This window comes from Apteryx mantelli, chromosome 1 (assembly GCF_036417845.1).
Source record: "Apteryx mantelli isolate bAptMan1 chromosome 1, bAptMan1.hap1, whole genome shotgun sequence".
NCBI classification, from domain to species: Eukaryota; Metazoa; Chordata; class Aves; order Apterygiformes; family Apterygidae; genus Apteryx; species Apteryx mantelli.
The window spans coordinates 7,921,529-7,941,131 of NC_089978.1; the positions used below are offsets into that span (position 1 = coordinate 7,921,529).

General features: G+C 43.2%; 1 protein-coding gene across 2 annotated transcripts; it reads right to left on the reverse strand.

Annotated features, from left to right (window-relative positions):
- Positions 1-3,484: 3,484 nt before the first annotated feature.
- On the reverse strand, positions 3,485-14,996 carry HIKESHI (heat shock protein nuclear import factor hikeshi). 2 transcript variants are annotated; one of them, XM_067314588.1, is made up of 5 exons: positions 14,885-14,996; positions 13,826-14,063; positions 7,730-7,881; positions 4,766-4,884; positions 3,485-3,851 (listed from the first exon to the last, which is right to left on the reverse strand). In XM_067314588.1, exons 1-5 carry the CDS (start codon positions 14,912-14,914, stop codon positions 3,797-3,799), a joined length of 594 nt encoding a protein of 197 aa, XP_067170689.1. In that variant the 5' UTR covers positions 14,915-14,996; the 3' UTR covers positions 3,485-3,796. The 2 variants fall into 2 exon arrangements, with proteins under 2 accessions (XP_067170689.1, XP_067170771.1); XM_067314670.1 differs by lacking the exon at positions 14,885-14,996 and adding an exon at positions 14,344-14,841.
- Between the last annotated feature and the right edge of the window lie 4,607 nt (positions 14,997-19,603).

Sequence of the window (19,603 nt, forward strand, 5' to 3'; positions counted from 1 at the left end):
CTGAGTACTGGCTAGAAAGCAGCTTTGCAGAGAAAGACCTGGAGCTCCTGGTGGGCAACAAGCTGGACATGAATCAGTAGTGCGTCCTGTTGGCAAGGAAGGCCAACTGCATCCTGAACTGCATTGTTAGGAACATAGCCAGCAAGTCAAGGGAAGTGATTATCCTCACTATTCAGTACTTGTGAGATCATATCTACTATATATACTATACTTGTGAGATCATACTACTACATCCAGTGCTGGGCTCCCACATAAAAGGAAAACATTCACATACCAGAGTGAGTCCTGTGAAGGACCAGCAAGATGGTCAGGGGTGAGGGGAGACTGAGAGCTGAGCTTCTTGCTAGAGAGGAAAAGGAGAAGGGGGAAAACTAACTTTTGTCTTCAGCACTCCTGGGGTGGTTAAAATGGAGCAAGACTCAGCACAAAGGTGCACAGTGAGAAGACAAGAGGCAACAAATACAAGTTATATCAATAAAAGCTTTGATATCAGGAAAAGTTTCACTGTGTAGGTGGCCAAACATGGGAATAAGGGCTCAAGGAGTGTGTGGAATCTCCCTCCTTGGAGATATTCAGACCTTGGCCTGACAAGATCCTGAACACCTGATCTAACTGAAGATAGTCCTGCTCTGAGCAGAAGTTGGGACCAGATAACTTCCAACAATCCCCTCAAACCTAAATTATTCTGTAACTTTCTGAATAACTACCATTTAAAAAAGCTGTAAGAACTCCTAAAGTATCAGGACAACATAAAAAATTGACATTAATACCAGTTTACAGAGACTGAGTTGACTTGAGGAAGAACAGACACTGGCAAACCAAGAGAGAAAGATAGTTAGGGAAGGAGGAAAGGGAAAAAAGATAACTACCAAACCAGTCTCCTGCATAAAGGTTATTGTTGCTGTTGGAAGTGTAACTAATTTGAATAGATCAAGCTCATAATACAAAAGAATCACCCTTTACTTAGGAAACATGGAATTACTGGTCACAGGTCCTGCTTATCAAGTGTCCAGACCTTAATGCACCCATGTTCTGATACTCGTAGATGCTGCCAATCTGGGTGTTCAAGCAGGGTCCCAATATGCATCCTGATACATCAGGCACCATTGTATGAGTGAGGTTGCACATCAGTCTGGACTCAACTTGGCTGGGATTCCTTCTTCTTATTCATACCTTTCCTTCACCCAGAAATGGCTACCTTCCTCTCAGCTGTCCTCTACATATACTGTAATTGTGCGTTGTACTGCTACCAGCTAATATTGAGTGGGAAATATATTTGAATTATTGCACACAGGGAATATGCTTGCTCTGTGTGATCTTGCTTTACCTAAATGGCAGTAAGCCACTTACAAACAAAACCCACCTCATTTCCATCCCTTTTCTAGGCTGTCTACAGCACACATAGCCCCACTTTGAACTAGGAACGTGCAGTAAGAGCCACCTTGAATTCTGATTTTTGTATTGACAAGGTCTGGTGCAACATAACTGTAAAGCATGAGCTTTAACTCAGTTTAATCACAATGAACAGCTCCAGTAAATTTCCTTCAGGCAGCAGGTACCATAACACTGAAAAAAGGTAGCAGGTAGCCAACTCTCAAAGGGATTCAAAGACAGAGAATCTAACTAAAGGCAGTGTTATTAACACAGTCATACAGAAACTGCTATTTGGTGACCTGTTTGTTTTGGAGGAGCTGAAGTTGCTCTTCAGGACCTTTTAATGGAATTCTGCATGTCTGTCGGTCATTTATACACAACAACTTGCATGCAAGAGTGCAAGAGAAATCCAAACGTTTTAATCTGTCTTCTTACTAGGAACATCTATGTTAGCATACATAAGCCTATGAAACTGCAAAATCCTTGGGCAGTTAAAACACAAGCCTCTGAACCAGTACATGGTCAATGGTTCCAGTAGCCAGCTGTCGTTTAACAAGACAGAAGGTCCCCAGTCCAGGTATTCTGACACCCGGGGCTACCAGCGTGGAGGTACAAGAAGATGTGGTGGGATAAAACTAGCCAGAGAGCCTTGACTCCTCCACAGAAAGGAAGATTTCACTGATAGAAAAAAATTCTTCTCTAATCCTTGAATTTCCCTCAGGCCATCACTCTCAAACACAGCAGGAGCTGTAGGACACTTTCACCTTCTTTAAACATGACTCCTTTCTGCTCAGACTCAGTTTGGTCAGCGTAACCCACTGAATAGGAAAATTAGTCAAGTGTCTCATTGTAGCCACCAGCCCTGCACACCCACCTACCTCAGGCCCCAAGGTTATAATAGCAGTTTCTAATAGTTTGCACTAAGAGATCACTGAAAAAATAGCTCCTGAAAGGCTTTCTGGAGCACTGGGAACAAGAGCCCCATAATAACAGTGTTCATGCCTTCCATCTAGGTTATATCCCTCTCTACAGACGACAGAGCAGCCCTCCAACGCTATTCTCCTGCCTCCCTTCTCCTTCACACTGCAAGGCATATCTTCAAGAGAAAGGCAGCTGTGAGAGCACCGGCGAGTGCCTGGCACCTCCCAGCAGCGTGCAGGCAGGCGAGGGGAGCAGGGCTGGGCAGTGGGTCGTGTCACTAGGACACAGCTAACCCGTTACCCCCACCCATGTGTCACAAGAGGGGCTGCAGCCTCCATCACCAGGAGCTTCAGCCAGGTTCTGCCCTGAAATGGCTGTTTTGGGAGCTGGCCCCTCCCCAAGGAGGGCCGTGCATCGAGGAGAACCACAACCTGCTGTTCCCAGGCTGAGGCTCAGCCCATTCACTGCAGTGTGCGGACCCTACAGTTGCCTCTAAAGAAGGAAATTTGGCTGCAACTTCTGGTAGTGGTGGAGTCTGCTGACTCTTCCCTGACTGACTGACTAAAGACAGTAGTTCTTACTGCATTCATTTCGCTCCTGGGGTGAAAACAAAATCAAAAAAGGCCGATTTGTTGTTTCATGATACTATAAGCCCTCCAGATAGTAAGAGGCATTATGCTAATTTTTTCCTCTACATTATTCTTTATACCATAATTAGAGAAAGCTGAAGAGAAGTAAGAATTAATCAAATACCTCCACTGCCAGTAATCCAGCTCTCATCTCACTGAACACTCCTGGATTGCAAAATACCAATCTACATTTCTTAATTGGCCCATAACAGCCATTTCTATGCTATTTGGCATGCAGTGGGGAAAGAGTCCCAAAAGATTTCACTACGCTTTCATGCACGAGAAATTAAAAACAGCTACCCTGAGATTGAGCCCAAAAGTGTCTTAATGAGGAAAAAGTAGTAAATACAGTTGTACCATTTATATGGTACAGTACACATTCATGGGGACAGGAATCTCAGTCGTCTGCAAAATCTAAGTACTTACAGCCTAAGTACTAGGCATAAAATAATCATTGTATTCTTAGTCAGTAGCCTGATCATCCTTAAGAATGAGGTAAAGAAAGATACTACTTTCTTTTGTTTACAGTTCACCACCACCAGAAAACTTCACACCACAAGTATGAAACCATACTGCCATCTTTCATCTTTTAATTCCTTCCATTTTACATACAGTTGCAGAAGAGTATTTCTAAATATGCGTATGCACCACTGACTTCTTGCTGAAGCCAAGTACTTCAATTAAAAAAAAAGAAATGCGTAAGCAAGTAGTTTTCATGGGTTTTAATTTTAAATAATTTTCGAGTATTATAAAAGCTACAAGGTTGTCTATTCAGACTAATCGTTTTTTCCCAAAAAATTTTTAGTGGAGATATTTGCTGCATCTTTCAGGTAACACTCTTCAGAAAGCACTTCAAATGCCATGATTTAAGTTTATGTTTTCCAAAAGAGAGGGTTCTGTGTCAGACGTCTCTGGAAGTTCTCATACCTAGGAGAAACAAAAGGTGTCATAATTAGAATGGCTTCAAAATGATACAAATCAGGTTCTCTTGCAGAGAACAAGAAAAATTGCATCTATTCCGCAACATGAAATGCTTTTTAATTTACAGCACATTGATGTTCTGCATCAATTGCACAAAGGAAACCTACTGCTTCCGCTAAGTGCTTACGTGTCCATGCTGATCCATACTAATGGACAAACCGAATTCAGAGAGCCGAAAATACTGTTCTAAAACAATGGGTTAGGTTAATACTGTAGAGATGGCTAAAGGGAGCTAAACTGATAAACTGTAGGTAAGAGTTTTTTCAGACATTCTGAAGACTGTCTGCAGTTCACCAGACTACGTGTGCTATCCCCATAACGAGTTATTTCTGAAATTAGTCCCTGAAAAACAGTCCTTAGAGACTTCTGCATCTGTGCTCAAGGTTTGTTGGTGGTACAATCAGGTCAGCTAGGAACATGATTTCTCCACCTCTCCCACATACTTAAGCTACAGAACTATGCTGGAACTATGTCTAGGAAGAGACCAAGCATAACAAATAAGCACGAACTGACAGACATAGCATGTTCTGTCTTTCCATGACTCGAGAAGCATTTGTAGAATCAGTAACACACTGTAAATCCGCATATGATAAGGATTACATTTCTAAAAGAAGCAAAACTCATAGGCATAGTATTTTTCTAATCAAAATCATTATATGAAGACACTGACAAGTAAATACAAGAACAGTGGACAGAACATCTCTATTTCAGATAAACAGTGGCAAATCAGTAACAGTTTTAAATATTTTTGCATCATTTCACCACACAGCATGACAGTAATCTAATACTTCGAAACTAGCCGTTTTGATGCCTAGAAAAAAAAAACAAAAAGAAAAGGTGCTTGAGATCATTTCCATTACCATTTCAGAACTATGTTTGCAGGAATGAAAGCTTCAGAAGGATTTGGAGTCATCTGCGCCTGAGTAACAGCAAATGAGGAAGCAAAATTATAGAAGTTATCCAACATCTTCTGAGTGAACTGAAATAAAAGAGACATTTTACATTTAATTTCAAGAGGGTTATTTTTTTCCCCCCAATTTAAATTTTTGTGCAAAAGTTTAACTGATACGTAACTCCCACATGAAGTAAAATTAGCATTGTTATCTCATGCAGCGGGGAGATGGATATGTTAATACACACCTCCCTGGTGACCTAAAGAGATCAAAACATCCTAACTCTGTCTTGTCCTCAGATCCTTCTACTGTCAAGAAATCATCTTGGAATCTTCAACTTCCACCCTCCCTGCCCAATTTTATCCAACTGGATAAAGAGCTTTGGAAAGAACATTTTCCCTGATTCATTTGGGGACCACATCTTGGTAAAATCCTGCGACTAACCAGTGACACAGTGACTACAGCTGGTCTTTTCCTCCAAATTAAACCATTGGGAGAACTCTACATCAGGACAAAGTGGCAAAGCCCAGGTCATAGCAAAACACTAGCTGTTAAACCAGCTGAAAAGCCTGCAGTGATCTGCCTTGTTACATTACAATTTCCACAGATTCCTGCCAAGACAGGAGACAGACTCCAGCAACTGGGAAACTTTGTTCAGCTTTTATCACAGAAGGGTTGATTCCCTGGCATCCTCTGCCACATGTTCTTGCTGGGAAAAACATGAGAAAGATACATAGCAAAAACTGTGGGAATGAGGAAGTACAAGCGATGAAAATGGATTGAGAGATTTCAGCCAAGAATCAGCAAGACTTGTGTGGGGAGGAGGGGACAGCTGGAAATTCTTAGTTAGCTTACAAATAAATAAGTGTACAATATCTCCTTCCTTCTTTCCCCTATTCATTACAGTTAAAAGAAATTATTTTTATACACACAAATACATACACACACATATGGGTTGTTTCAGTGGGGGAACAAAGTATCTTCAGAGTAAAAAAGATGGAGAAAAACAGAGCCTGAGGCAACGTATCAGCACCCTTGAACTTCCCACCACCTACTTTGATGCAAACAGAGGGTGGGAGAAGAGATGATGCCCTAGAACCCAAGGAATGTATCCTCAGTCTCACCCCACTCTCATGCAGAATTCTGCTTTTTTGTCCCGCTTCTTTCCATTATTTTTTTTTATACTATAATTATGTAAAATGTATCATCATAAATTTTTATATGCCTTCTTAAAATGTAGTGGAAGAACAATCGCTTAATTTAGAATAGTGACAAATGATTCTGGCTTTAAAAGAATCTATTTTTATTGCTATGAAGTAGTAGTTCCAAATAGCTGATATCAAGATTTGAAAAAAGCCATTAGCCATTCACAAACTGTGTTCCCATCTACACATATCACCTGTATCACCTTCCTCTTCTATCTAATCCTTCAAACATTTCCTTCAACAACGCCTTCATAAATCGTCTCTACAAGAGTAATTGTTGTTTCAAACCCTTACTGAACTGACATTCCTTAAAAACAATGTAAAAATTTTGGTTAAAATTTCATTGTGTTTTAATAGGGAAAAATCCACCTACCTGGAAATAACATTTGCAAAGTGACATATAATCATGAGGTGTTTTTTTCTTTACACATTATTGCCAGGAAAATCCACCAGCCAGCTTGCAAATGACTTCAGGTTGCACGTTATTAACTGGTGACCTAACTACTGCTATTATAAAAATTGGTAGAATCAGAAATAACATTTAGATGTCATTTGCCCCAATAAGCCAAAAAGCTTGATTAACCCTAATATACACAAATAGCTGTCAGTCAACTCATAGTCAAGACAACTTTCTCCAAAGGAGACATTACGTATTTGGAACTATAATGTATATAACCTGTCAGAGGACATCAGCTTCATTATCAGGATTACTGTTCAATTACCAGTCTACTTCAATAAGTGTCTGTATGAAAAGCAAGCAAGAAAAAAAAAATGCCTCAAACAAAGCCTCTCTTTGACTTCTTAAGTGTTAAAAGATAATGCCAGAGCCAACAATGGTTCTGGGAACATCAATTTGATCTTAGTTTTGACCAGAAGATCAAAGCCTAAACTCAAAACACACCTACATAACAAGATTTCAAAGACACCTTCTTGCCTTTTCAAGACACAAGTAAGTATTCAGAAGAAGCATACAGTGATCTGACGTGTTATGTGCAGACACCAGTTTCATCCAGAACACTGTTAGGGAAATCAAGAGTTGCCATGCAGATCTAGCTTGCCTTGAGTACTGCTGTTAGATGGCTGACTAACTGCTATTGCTGGCTGAGGATTTCCAGAGGTTCAAATTATCAGACCTGCTGAGTAAAAATGGCTAATGTTGCAGCCCAAGGCCTGGTCTGCAGGAAAAAAATACATCCTTCTGTGGCAGAGTGCATCATTTTTTAATTCTGCAGAACTACATTAAAAGGATTTCTCAAGGGTAAGTGGTACCATTAAATCTCTACATGCATCTATGCTCAAGTCTGTGTTACCACTTGAGTAGTTTTCGATCATCCCTGTAGGTCTATGCCCTGAACATCTACAAATCATCAGATACTAACTGAACACGTGTGAGAGACAGCAGGTATTTGCTCCTGTGAGGAAGCCTCCCAAGTATTTTTACAGTAGAGTGACATAGATACTATAGACATTAATGACCTGATTCCACTGAACAGGCAAAAAAAAAACCCAGTCTTCTGCAGGAGACATATTCTTTCAGGGCAATACAATGTAATCTCAAAACACCATAGCATCCAGCCAAATGATTAGACAACAAATTAGGTTAGTTATGATTCTGTAACCACTTTTATCAGCTTAAAAGAAGGAAAAAAAAAAGTTCTTCAGAGGCTCAGTTCTTAACAAACTTCAGTACTACAGAGGACTTCTTGAAACAGGATGCCCAAGTTACCTCAGTGAATGAATCTACTGATGATACAGCAGCACTTGCGACAGGAGTCTGTTGGGCCAAACTCTCCAGCAGTTCCACCGAGATTCCAATCTGGGCTACTGTTGGCGTCTGAGGGAGGTTCATGGCACCAAAGGGGTGTTGGCTTCCTTTCCCTGAAAACACCATAAACAGCATAAATGTTAGACTTGGTACACACGTAAAGACGGTTTTACTTAAATCATCATATTTCTTCTGTATAAGATACTCCCCCCTCCCACCAAAGAGTTCTCCCAATCACAGAAATCCAGAAGAAAAGCACAGTCCAAACACATGCGCAAGTACACACAAGCACATACACACCCAATAGATGAAACAGTGAATAGGTAAATTTAAAATACAGCAGATCTTAAGGATTTTTCTAAGAACAGAAAGAAAAAAACCCCCACAACTTTCAAAGCTTTCTATGATGAAAACTGATCCCAAGTACAATAGGAAAGATGATCTGTGAGTAAAAGACACAGCAATACCTTTCTTTACAGAAACCAATTCTTTAATTCCCATCATAATGACTATAGAAAAACCCCAAACACATTTAGCACTGCTGAACGCTTTTTTGATTCACTCATTCAAATGAAGTGCTGGTGAACCTCTTTGTGCAGTGAGAATTAAAGGGTGTTCTTTGAAGATCACTCTGACTTTAAGCTATCCCTACAGCAAAGTGGGCAGCCCCATGTATGAACAGAACAGCTCAAAACCACCACCAACTACAGCAAAGGTCACATCTCAATGGCCGCGAAACAGAAGTGTCTCCAGCTTTGCAAAAGTCACAAAGAAAACAGCAAATCAGGCAGAACACATACCCACAAATTGCAAAACTCTTATACAGGCATCATTCCAGCCCCCACCATCACCTCTGATCTTTCTCAGCTGAGCTTTAACCAGCACTTTCAGTCCCAACTTCAGCTACAGACTCTGCAAACAATAACAATTGTCTACAGTCACTGAAATTGCTCACTCTTCTTTATCAGTATCCGACAAGGAAAAAATAGGAAAAAAATCTGGGGGGGACCACAATGTTACTAGTAAGCAAATACTAACACTCCAGGTAAGTCTGAGCTAACATAATAGGCAAGTATTCTCATAACATAGAAGCAATGCTTCAGCACCACTCTCTGGCCTTTTACTAGCTGGAGAAAGCAAAGCTAGTCAAGAGCTATCCTACAGGCCTGTAAGCACTATCTTGAGCTGCAAGGAAGTCTAACTGAAATCTGAAGCACCATCTGACTTAGCTCCACGGCCAAGAACTCAGCCAGCAAGAAAAGCATAAGTCCGAGGAATCAAACTGAAGATCTCAGAAACCTGCCAATTCTTCTGCAGAGATGCAAGGCTCTACCATGAAGGAAGCCAACATCCAACCCATACAGAAATCGCATTCAAAACTCAATAGCCCTTTCAATTGAAGCCAAGTGTCAATCCTGCACACGCTCAGGAATATACTAGCTTAAATCCCCTTCCACATCACCTTTCTTTTCTGCTCCCATGAGATTTAGCCTGCCAAATCAATTCCAAGAAAAGAAGAATTAGTCCAATTCATGAGAGACACTCTAACATTTATTTTAACATTAAGGTAAGTGTACAAGAGAATCTGTTGAGCATTAAAAACAAACCCCCACATAAGCAAAAAAAAAAAAAAAAAAAGAAAAGAAAAAAAAAGAAATAGATGGCAGAAGCTATCTGCAATATCCTAGTACCTTACACCAGAAGGCTGTTACCCTCTTCTCCTTCACCTCCGATATAAAATTCACACTGGTTAGAAAGTCTTTGAATTCTGATCTGTTTCCTCAACACACTCCATATCTTAGAACTGATATCCAGTGGCACTTTACAAGAAAAGCACTCACTGTTCTATTAAAACATACTTTAACACAAGGCCAGTAAGAAGAGTTAGTCTCCTAAAATGCTATTTAGCAGCTCTTTCGGGAAATGCCATTGTTGTTTGAGCTCAGTCCATACAGTGCATAGATGCTTGCTTTATAACTTTAGAATTTACAGAAGTATTAAAAACAAACCAAAAAAGCTATCAGAAACCAGAATGACTAAATATCATGTTTAAGTTTACTATTAGAAATTCTAAAGCGATACAGTTGGCACAAGTTTTATATCTTCTAACACATTCACTTGAGAAACTGACATTTACAATAAAAACCTAACACCCTCAAGCAACAAGAACCATCAGAAAACATCACTACTTTAGAAAGACTTAATTAATGAAAGTGCATCTATTCTGTCACTTTGCATGCAAGAATGATACTTCCCGAGACCGATGGCCTCTGCAAGCACTACCCCAGCAGTACAGATACTTAGCACCGCACTCCCACGGAGCCACTCTCCTGGAGAGGTGCCTGCCTAAAAGGATCAGAGAAAAATGTCCCCTGCCATCCTTATACCAACTGTATACTCCACATTTCAAATGCTACCTCTTATAATTAGTATTTCAAACCTTATGAATGCAAAGAACACAGTGTGTTGATGTACTAAAACACAGACTGAGATTTTGGCGTTCAGATCCTGTACTCTCCAAGATACCGCGTCATAACCAGAGCAAAGAGCAATCAGAAAAGTATTTTAATTTTCTCCCCTCTCTCCTTTCATGCAATCTTGACCCCAATACCCTTCAGCACAACCTTGTCAGAAACCTTACCCATTTGCATTCCTCAAATACAGACATTATTTTACCGGGTATATTTGTGAGTGGGAAACAGAAGATCACACACACAACCACACACTGTGCAGCAGAGAAAGTCTGGAATGCAAAAGGCTATCCTGTAACTTCATCCCACTTGTCAATATACTCCCAGTAAGACTGCACAGTCCCCCCTAAAGGCTGTTTTCCATTTCTACCACACTTTCAGTCACAATTAAGAAAATAAACTTTGCAATTGTGAGGTAAATAGCATTTCCAGACCCTTCTCTATGGACAATCAAATGAAATTCATCTACATTTGATTAGCAAAATAGCACACAAAGCAGTCAGAAAAGAATGTATAATCACATTCACTGAAGCACTACCAGACCTTATACCGTAGGGAAGCAGTTCAGGCCTAGAGGAGCGGCTGATACAAATGAGGGCTGCGCCGCCATTCAGAGGGACCTTGACAGACTGGAGAAATGGGCAGAGAAGAACCTCATGAACTCCTCAAACCAGATTTTTGTGTTGTTGCCCTACTCACTCCAAACAAGAAGAGTGTATTTCACAAAAGTGATCCCCCCCCCTTAGCTCATTTACCAAAGCAACCTTGGTAACACTACAATGTTCCTCTGTAGTGGCTTTCCTAAGGGAGCACGGGAGAGGAGGAAGGAGGGAAGAAAACTAAGCAAGCTGTGGCAATGCCATTCCACTTGATCCACACAGGCTAGAAGTCTTAAATACAATATACGCAGTTAGGGTATTTTTACACCACAACTAGTCATTGCAATGACTGGCAATGTGCGCAAGTCACACGCAGGGCAAAACCTGCAGAGTACCAAGGAATTCTAGACACAAAGCACGAACTTCATGTGTGAGTAAGAAACTCTACACTTAACCTTTCACAACTTACCTGCAATAAAATGCTAGGGCCCTTCAGCTGACCACACCTGCCCACTTCAGACACACTGTAGCCCTCTTCTGTTCATCACACAGCAAGAAAGAGAAATCCTCCTACAGCCACTGCTTCACAGGGAACTTACAATTAGTGCCACAGTTTACTGAAAGTGTGAATTGGTTCTGCTCAACCTGGGATTAAATTTAAGCACGCATATCAGTCTGCAGTATTTTGACTCTGTAGCATTTTGACTCTGCAGCACAACAATTAATACAACTATATAACATCCAGCAAGCAAGCTAATGTCACAATATACACCCGGAGCCATTTTATAAAAATTTACGCAAAGTTTCTTCCATCACTTTTAATGCACATACTCTTCACATAAGTAACAAAAAGCTGACTTAATCCATACACTTATACAAGTTCTCGCCAACTATTGTAGATTGTAAAAGGAACAGACACACTCTTTATTATTACTTCCTTTTTTTTTCCAAAAGCAAAGGCCACATCAACTTAATTCTGCTATTAATTGTCAAATTACCTCTTAGCATTATTATTTTAGCCTGAACTTCCCATGTTAGAAACATCTGCCCAACCTCCATGCTTCTCATCTTAAAGGGTTACTTGCCATTTCCCCTCAGAAAATGTAATTATGCTGAAAATACCTTCCCACCTTGGCAACTGAACTACTCAGCTTGAAACTACTGCTTTAACTAAATGGAACCAGGCTAGAAACATAATCCCTTGCCACTTCTTACAGAATAAAACTCAAGTTCAACTTCCTTATTTATTCTCTTCATGGAACAGCACTGCTACCTACTAGTGAAAACAGACACTCTGAATCAGGAGACGTCCTGGCACCCCATCCACTGGATGAGGACATGCCAATGACATTTGTCATGTTCAAGAAATTAACCTGAGATATTCAAATGCAAAACACAGACTTCAACAGGATGGTTCCTACTTTCCAAGATCACTCTCTCCATCTCCTCTTTCTACACAGTCCTCTCCATCAGACAACTGTTTATGGGCACGGAAACTAAGGTTGTGCAGCTTATACTGACTCTGAAGCCAGACAATCAGTAGACAACAACAGAAAGGCAGAGCTCTCTTCTTCAGGTGAAACACAGCACTGCCACATGGCACAGCCAGCACATTCAACTAGGTCACAGAATTGTTCCTCAAATGCAACCCTTTGCAACTTTTCTGCTTCCAACAGGAATTCTAGCAACTGTCTCAACATTTCAACCAAACCAGAGACAAAAAACAATTCTGAGAAAATTCAAGGGACTAGAGCCACATTTACAACACACAGGATTATACAAATGAAAGCAACCTAATATTCACTTGGAAATAATGCCTAAAGGTGCTATCCTTCAAAAGCATCTGAAGATATTTTTTGCTACAAAGCTCTCTGAAGACACACATAACAAAGAAAGTCCAGCACGAGAAAAACACTGCAATAGCTGGGGAAGAAAGCAGGTCCTACGCTTTACTCTGTTTCACTCACTCCACAACTTCTGGACATACAAAACCACACAAAAATAAAATTTTCATGTGGCTGTTACATGTTCCAAGAAGGCCCAAAACTTCTGAGTAACATACATGGCCAGAAATTATTTTGCCCTGCACCTGTAAAGCCTTTACCTTACGTCAGATTACTATCCAGGACTCATTCAAGAGAAAGCACGCCACCTACTGAATTAATACATTTCCTCACAGCATCTTCAATAGTTATCTAAACAGAAATTAAAGTTAAGGTTGTAAACTACACTTAAACCTATAAAAGATGCATATTACTTTATCACCATAGTCCTACAAACTGCATGACTGACATACCCATTCCTTTATTAGACGAAAGGTGTGCCTTTGGGATACTTCACTTTGACAGCACGCATGGAAAAAAGACCACATAATCAAAAAACCCTACTTCATGTAGCACTAGTCTTTTCTGACTCCCATATCTTTACTCAGGTGTACATCAAGGATAAAAAAAGCATTTGGAAAACTGCTTTCCAACGATAATACCCTGAACTGAACCATTACATAGTGCACAGCACCTGGACTAGACGAAGCTAGCTTTCCAAAGCCATTGTGACAAACTGCTCCTTAGAAAAGGCAGCTCTATGCCACAGTGAATACAGCGCCTTGGTAACAAGAGGTACAAGAAAATATCGCAGGCATGTCCAGCCAAATGCCTAAAACCACACTACGGAAAGTGCACAGACGTTCTTCCTCAGCTTCCCCATACAGGTTGCAGAAGCACTGCAACCTGTATGCCAACGCTGTTGCAGTGAAGTTCCAAATCAACACTGCCGACAAGGGCAAACAAGTGAGAAACTTCCCCAGGAGCATTAATACACGGCCAGACTTCCACAAAACCACTCCTCATATCTCCTAGGGACTACCAGAATAAACACAGCGGTCCGGCTTTTCAAGCACCCTTTTGATCAACACCTCCCAACATTTAGTCCCTCAGGCACGCAGCAACACACCCATTCCACTGACTGCTATGTTTTACTAATCTTACCAGATTTGAGACCAGAAATTTTGAAGATGGCACTTGGCTTCTCATTAGTGACAAACCCAAGCAGCTGCCACACTGCCATCCCACTCTGGTCCGGATAACAAAAATAGACAGATCCTCCCATTCCTTCGGGAAATGGCAGAGTTCCCAGCATGAACACCACAACATGGTTGATGTTTTCATAGTCCGGTAAGTCAAAGACAAATTTGTCCTCAGCCACTTGTTGAGGAGCTGCTTGCACCTAGAAAAAATAAATAAATAAAATAAAAAAGCAATGTTAGTAAAGATTTTGTTCTCTTTCTTTTGACTATAACCATGAGCTTCCCTTTTCAGAACTACACCCAAGGCGGAATGTACACTACACTACACCCAAGACGCGAGGAATACACTAAACCTAAGTAGCAAACATTCAGATGAAAGGCAAACTCAGCAATTGTGCAAAAGGCTGCTAAAAAAGAATCACAAGCCCTCACCAGCTACACCCTTTGCACATCCCACCCGGGACTACAGCATCAGAATACCTTCGCTCCCCATCTGCCTAGGAGGAAGACAGGGTGCAGCAGAGCTTGACAAGTCTGTCAGTTGTGGCTCTTGACCACCTGGCTAGGACAACCCCAGTAATCACGGAAACCTGTTCACATAGGAAATACAACAGGCTTTCAGACAGGTAGTACAAGGATGGCCAAATGCCACAGCACAAAGAAACCCTCCTTTTTACCCCAGGTGCCACATCCTTGCAGCCAACATAGAGCCTGGCCTTGAAAAGCTTCTTTTAAGTGCCCAGCTTGCCAGAAGCTGACTCAGGAGCTCAAAGCCCTGCATGACTAGAGAGCAGGGTGACTGCCGCCAGGCAGGATGCCAGCAATGAAGCTCCACAACGCAGCTGCCTCTGGGGATGAAGGGCAGGAGCCAGCAGAGGCGTGGGGCGAGCGTGAGGGGGGCGGCAGGTCCCCTCGGCCTGGGGCCGGCCCCGGGAGGAGCTCGGGCGAGGGGAAGAGCGAGATCCACGGGGCGGCTCTGCGGCCCCTTGGCAGCTCCACCCGCGGCCCGGGCAGTGCTCACCAGCCTGCCCGCCACCAGGCAGCCGAACATGGCGGCGGCGGCCGCCGAGCCCCTCAAACGCTTGGCTACTCCGGAGCCTCCATGAGTGCCGACTCCCGGAAACCACCGCGCCCCCGGGCGGCCACAGAATCACTTCCGGAGCGGCGCCCCAGGTGCGGCAGCGCAGGACTACAGCTCCCGCTGTGCACCGCGCGCTCGCGCCGCTTGCGGCGCTGCGCGGGGCGGAGCGGTGCCTGATGGGAGATGTAGTTCGCATCACCGCTCCCCCTCCCCAGTCCCCGCGCCATCAGTGCAGAACCCAGGACAGACAGTGCTCGGGAGAGCGCGGGCTCTGCTAGGGGCTTTCTATCGACGATGTCTTGAAATCGAAGTTTTAGCAGAAGACACTGTCGAAGAAAAAAAAAAGGATAGTCTTCATTCACTTGCTTTGTCATCTGGTACGTTTGCATTTAAGGACATCACGCTGCACTGATCACAGCCCTGCAAGCCGAGCCCGTGCTGCTGTCCCACGCTCTGCCGAGCCTACCAAAGCCCTGGGAGTATTTCTCCCCCGGCGCTGGGGACAGCTGCACGCGAGCGTGGTTTCTGCTGCGCCTGGGCAGCCATGCAGTCACAGCTAAAAACTTCCAGTGTGAAATTATTCAGCTACTGACTGTGGCACAGCCTATCGCTTAGGACAGCCTTATTATTTTTTTTTTTTTAAGTTCACAGAGCTGTAAATCTGACTCCAGTATGAAAGTGTCTTTGGTACAAGCAGTGACTAAATAAGTGAGCACGTCAACCTCGAAGAGAAAATGTGGCATGGCTATAACAAAGGTCTGTAATATCAGGAGTGGCATAAAAATTAAAAAAATAATCATTCATCGTTTCTGCAATACAAGAAATAGCACCACATCAAATTATTGGGTAGAAAAAGGAGATAACATCTGCACGGTGTGTAGAAATATCTGCCACAGTTGCAAGAATTTTACATGTGTTCAAAAACAGATTATAAAAATTCAAAGGAAAATGCATCAAGGCTTAAGTACCAAGTCACAACCTCTTGTTCAGAAATGCAGGAGTCACCAGGAACCTGAACTTAAGAGGTAACACCTGAAAACAATGCTCTGTTTTCCCTGTTCTTCTACACTATTACATAACTCTTCCTGGACACTGCCAGAGATAGGGCGCTTTGGTCTCGCCCAATGCAGCCATCCTTTAAACAAACATGACTGATTTTCTTTGAGTACTGAAGAGCAGTGGAAATTTTATGTCTTGGTTCATATATCTAGAAATTAAAGTTGATACTGCTATGAAAGTAAAAGGTTAGATCCAAAATGCTTATATCCAGATAAAGCTGGCAATCAACTTAGCCAAAGCAATTAGGAGACCTCGCTGTTATGGAGCAAATAAAATCTGCATTAGAAAATTAAAGAGACAAACACTAAGGGAAAAAAATAATCAGAAAACATATCTAATTAAATATGCTGACATATACAACAAACTAAACTGAGGGACAATTGATGTAACAGTATATGATGCTGCATTGCAAAAAAACTGAATTTGTCCTCACAGATATAGTTCAGATTCTGGAAGTTTACATTAAAGCAGTGTGCACGTCATGTACATTTACTGTGTAAACTGATGATTGGTGCCATATCAGAGTACTTACCCTTAGACAGCACGCAGTGGTCAGAGAACAACCCTCACTGACTTCAGCATGAACTTCCACCAAAGAGATTTCCAGTCTTACATCAGACTTTTCACAGATGCCTGCACAATGGTTTAAGGGCCAGGTTAGCATCACATATGAACTCTGTGGCACAAAGACGAACAAAATCTAGTTCCCCGAACAGTCTTTGCTATGTCATCATCCCTTCTCTTCCTGCAAATGCCAGCCTCTCAACATCTTCCGACTTTTGCAAAAAGAGGCAAAGGTCCTGACAGCAAAAAAAGACTTGAAATTTCAATGCTATCTGGCAGTGAAAGGAGAAGGGAAATCTACCTTTGCATTTCACAGACCTTTACACAGGTAAGAGGTGATAAGTGACAGAACATTGTGCTCTGTGCCAGAATAAAAGGAAAAACCCACCAGGGGGTTGAAACAGCTGCTCATTCCCCTCAGGCTCAGTCCCCTCTTCTGTCTGCCCCAGGTTCCCTTTCCAGACCTATTTGCAGTGCTGAGAAGTCTTGGCCCACTTTTAGTCTAACCAGTTCTCCCCCATTCCCGTAAGATCCTCAGTCCTCTGCCCACAACCGTTTCCAGTTTCTGTGTACATCCAGAACCTGCCTCCAGGAGCCTCCCCAGATTCCTGATCTTTTTCAGTTATTCACTGATATCTGTTTCTATATCTCAGCCTCTGTCTTGGCTATCTTATTTTTCCACTGTCTTTCTTCCTGTCTGACCTGTATCTCTGCCAGGCACCATTCCTTAAACAACTCCCTAAATCCGTATCTTTTTTTTTTTCTGCTTCAATTTTAGCTATTTTTGAGATGCGTGACACACAACTACCTGTAACATATTACCAAAGTACATCCTTTTTTTTCTCCAAGGTGCTGATACCTGGTTAAAGAAATAAGCAACTGAAAACAGGGAATTTCAACAGAGTAGTTTCAGCACACAATGCTGCTGACTCCACCTAGCATAAAAATTTTAAAGCTAGATCTAACCAAATTTGATTTAACAACAGCAGGATAAGACATCTTTAAAATGCTTTAATGCTTTAAATGTTGAAAGTAATTTTTTTGTCAAATTTTTTCATATGAACTTCCATTGAAAAGATAAAAGCATACACCTTGTATCCAAGCTCTTTCACTTAGCTTTGAAAAATAAAAGCAAATACATATCTTCGTAAGCATTAGGCTCATTTTGATTTTACACTTTAGAATATGTTCCTGCTGTAGCTGAGCCACAATATACAAAAGAGAACATGATTAAGGAGCCAAGGAGACAATTTAACAGGAAGACACTGATGAGAACTCCCTCCGAGGGAAAAGACAGTCTGTAGTCCTGGTTTATGCATTTTAACCAACGTCTCTTCAGGACAGGATTCATTAATGACTCTAAAGCAGACACAAAAGGCCAGAGCTCACCCATGAATATGCTTTTAAGAAGATATCAACGGAAGAAATCGCACGACTTTGGACGGCTAGTTTCTCTAAAGGACTTCCTGCACTCAGCGAAAGAGGAAAGCCCTTGTTTCGAACTCAGGAGCCCGGCTTTCTCTCCACTGACTACAAAGACTGCTGACAGGGACTAGCTGGCCACCTTACCTGTTGAAATCTGGTGCCTGAAAATGGAAGGCGGTTAACCTCTCCCAACATCTTGCCTGCAAGTTGTGAGGAAGGAACCGGCCGATTCTGCAAACAAAACTTGGCAAGGAAGCCTGCGGAGGACGGTACAGGGAGGAGAAGGAGACAGGTTTCTCCCACGAGTACACCGGCGCACCGCACGGACAGCCGACGCCGCTGAGGCCAGGAGTTGTAACTCTGAATACCAACTGGGACAGGCTAGTTTATGTCAAACAACCGTATATAAGGAGCATCCACAGACTATAAGGTCGCATTTACGTGTAACAAAAAACACAGCCAGGGCAACAAATTCTTCGTCTTCTGTTTTTGCTCGGGATTGTGTCTGGCACATGCCTCCACAGCAATAAAAAGCTAAAGCGCTTTACTGCCACCCTCTTAGGACTCTATTAAAAACATTCGGTTAACATTAAGAGCGCGGCAGGCTCCCCGAGCGGGCAGAGCAGCGGCGGCAGCGAGAGGACGAGGCGCCTCGAGCCGAGGAGAAGAGCTGCCGTCGGGGCCGTTAGGGCCGTTGGGGCGGCTGCCGCCTCTCGCGCGCGCCCTCCCGAGCCCGTGGGCGCCAGGCAGGGGCGGGCCGGGCGCCGCGGAGACGAGGGCGGGCGAGGCAGGCGCGGCGGCACCGCTGCCCCTGCGCGGCACCGAACTGCATCTCCCGTCAGCCCGCGCGCGGCCCGGTGCCGTGCGGCCGCGCCCCCTCGGCCGCCCGCGCCGCGCGGAGCACCTTGGGAGTTGTAGTCCCGCGCCTCACGGGCTCGCCACCGCCCGCCGCGGCGCTTCGCGCAGCATCTGAGGGGGCGGCCGCTGTGTTTGGGTGGCCCTCCTTGTTGTTCTTGACATCTCTTGCCAGATTTAATTCCAAACGGGCCTTAGCCTTCCTCGTCGCATCCCTGCATACTCTGACAACATTCCTATATTCCTCCCAAGTGGCCTGTCCCCCTTTCCACTTTAAGTATACTTCCTTCTTCTGGTTGAGTTTTGCCAGGAGCTCCTTGCTCATCCATGCAGCTCTCCTGCCTCCCTTGCTTGACTTCCTACTCGTAGGGATGCACCGCTCTTGAGCTTGGAGGAAGTGATGCTCAAATATTAACCAGCTCTCTTGAACCCCCCTTCCTTCTAGGGCCGTAGCCCATGGAATTCCTCCAAGGAGGGCCCTTTAAACAAAGGCGCCTTCGTGCACCCTTCTGCGCGAACTGCTGCATAAACTGCTGCCTCTGGGAGCTGCACTCTAGGCCTGGCTCTTATATAGGCCTCTCCCTAGCACTGGCTAAGAGGGTGCTTGACCCGCCCTAATCAAGGGCCACCGGCATCAAAGGCCCCAACTCCCTCTGGTCAGGGGCAACCAAGAAAGCTCATTAGCAGCAGCCACTCCTAGCTAGAGCTTCTTCCAGGAGAAGTTAAGGTCTCCTGCACTTGTCCTTGCCTAGCTTC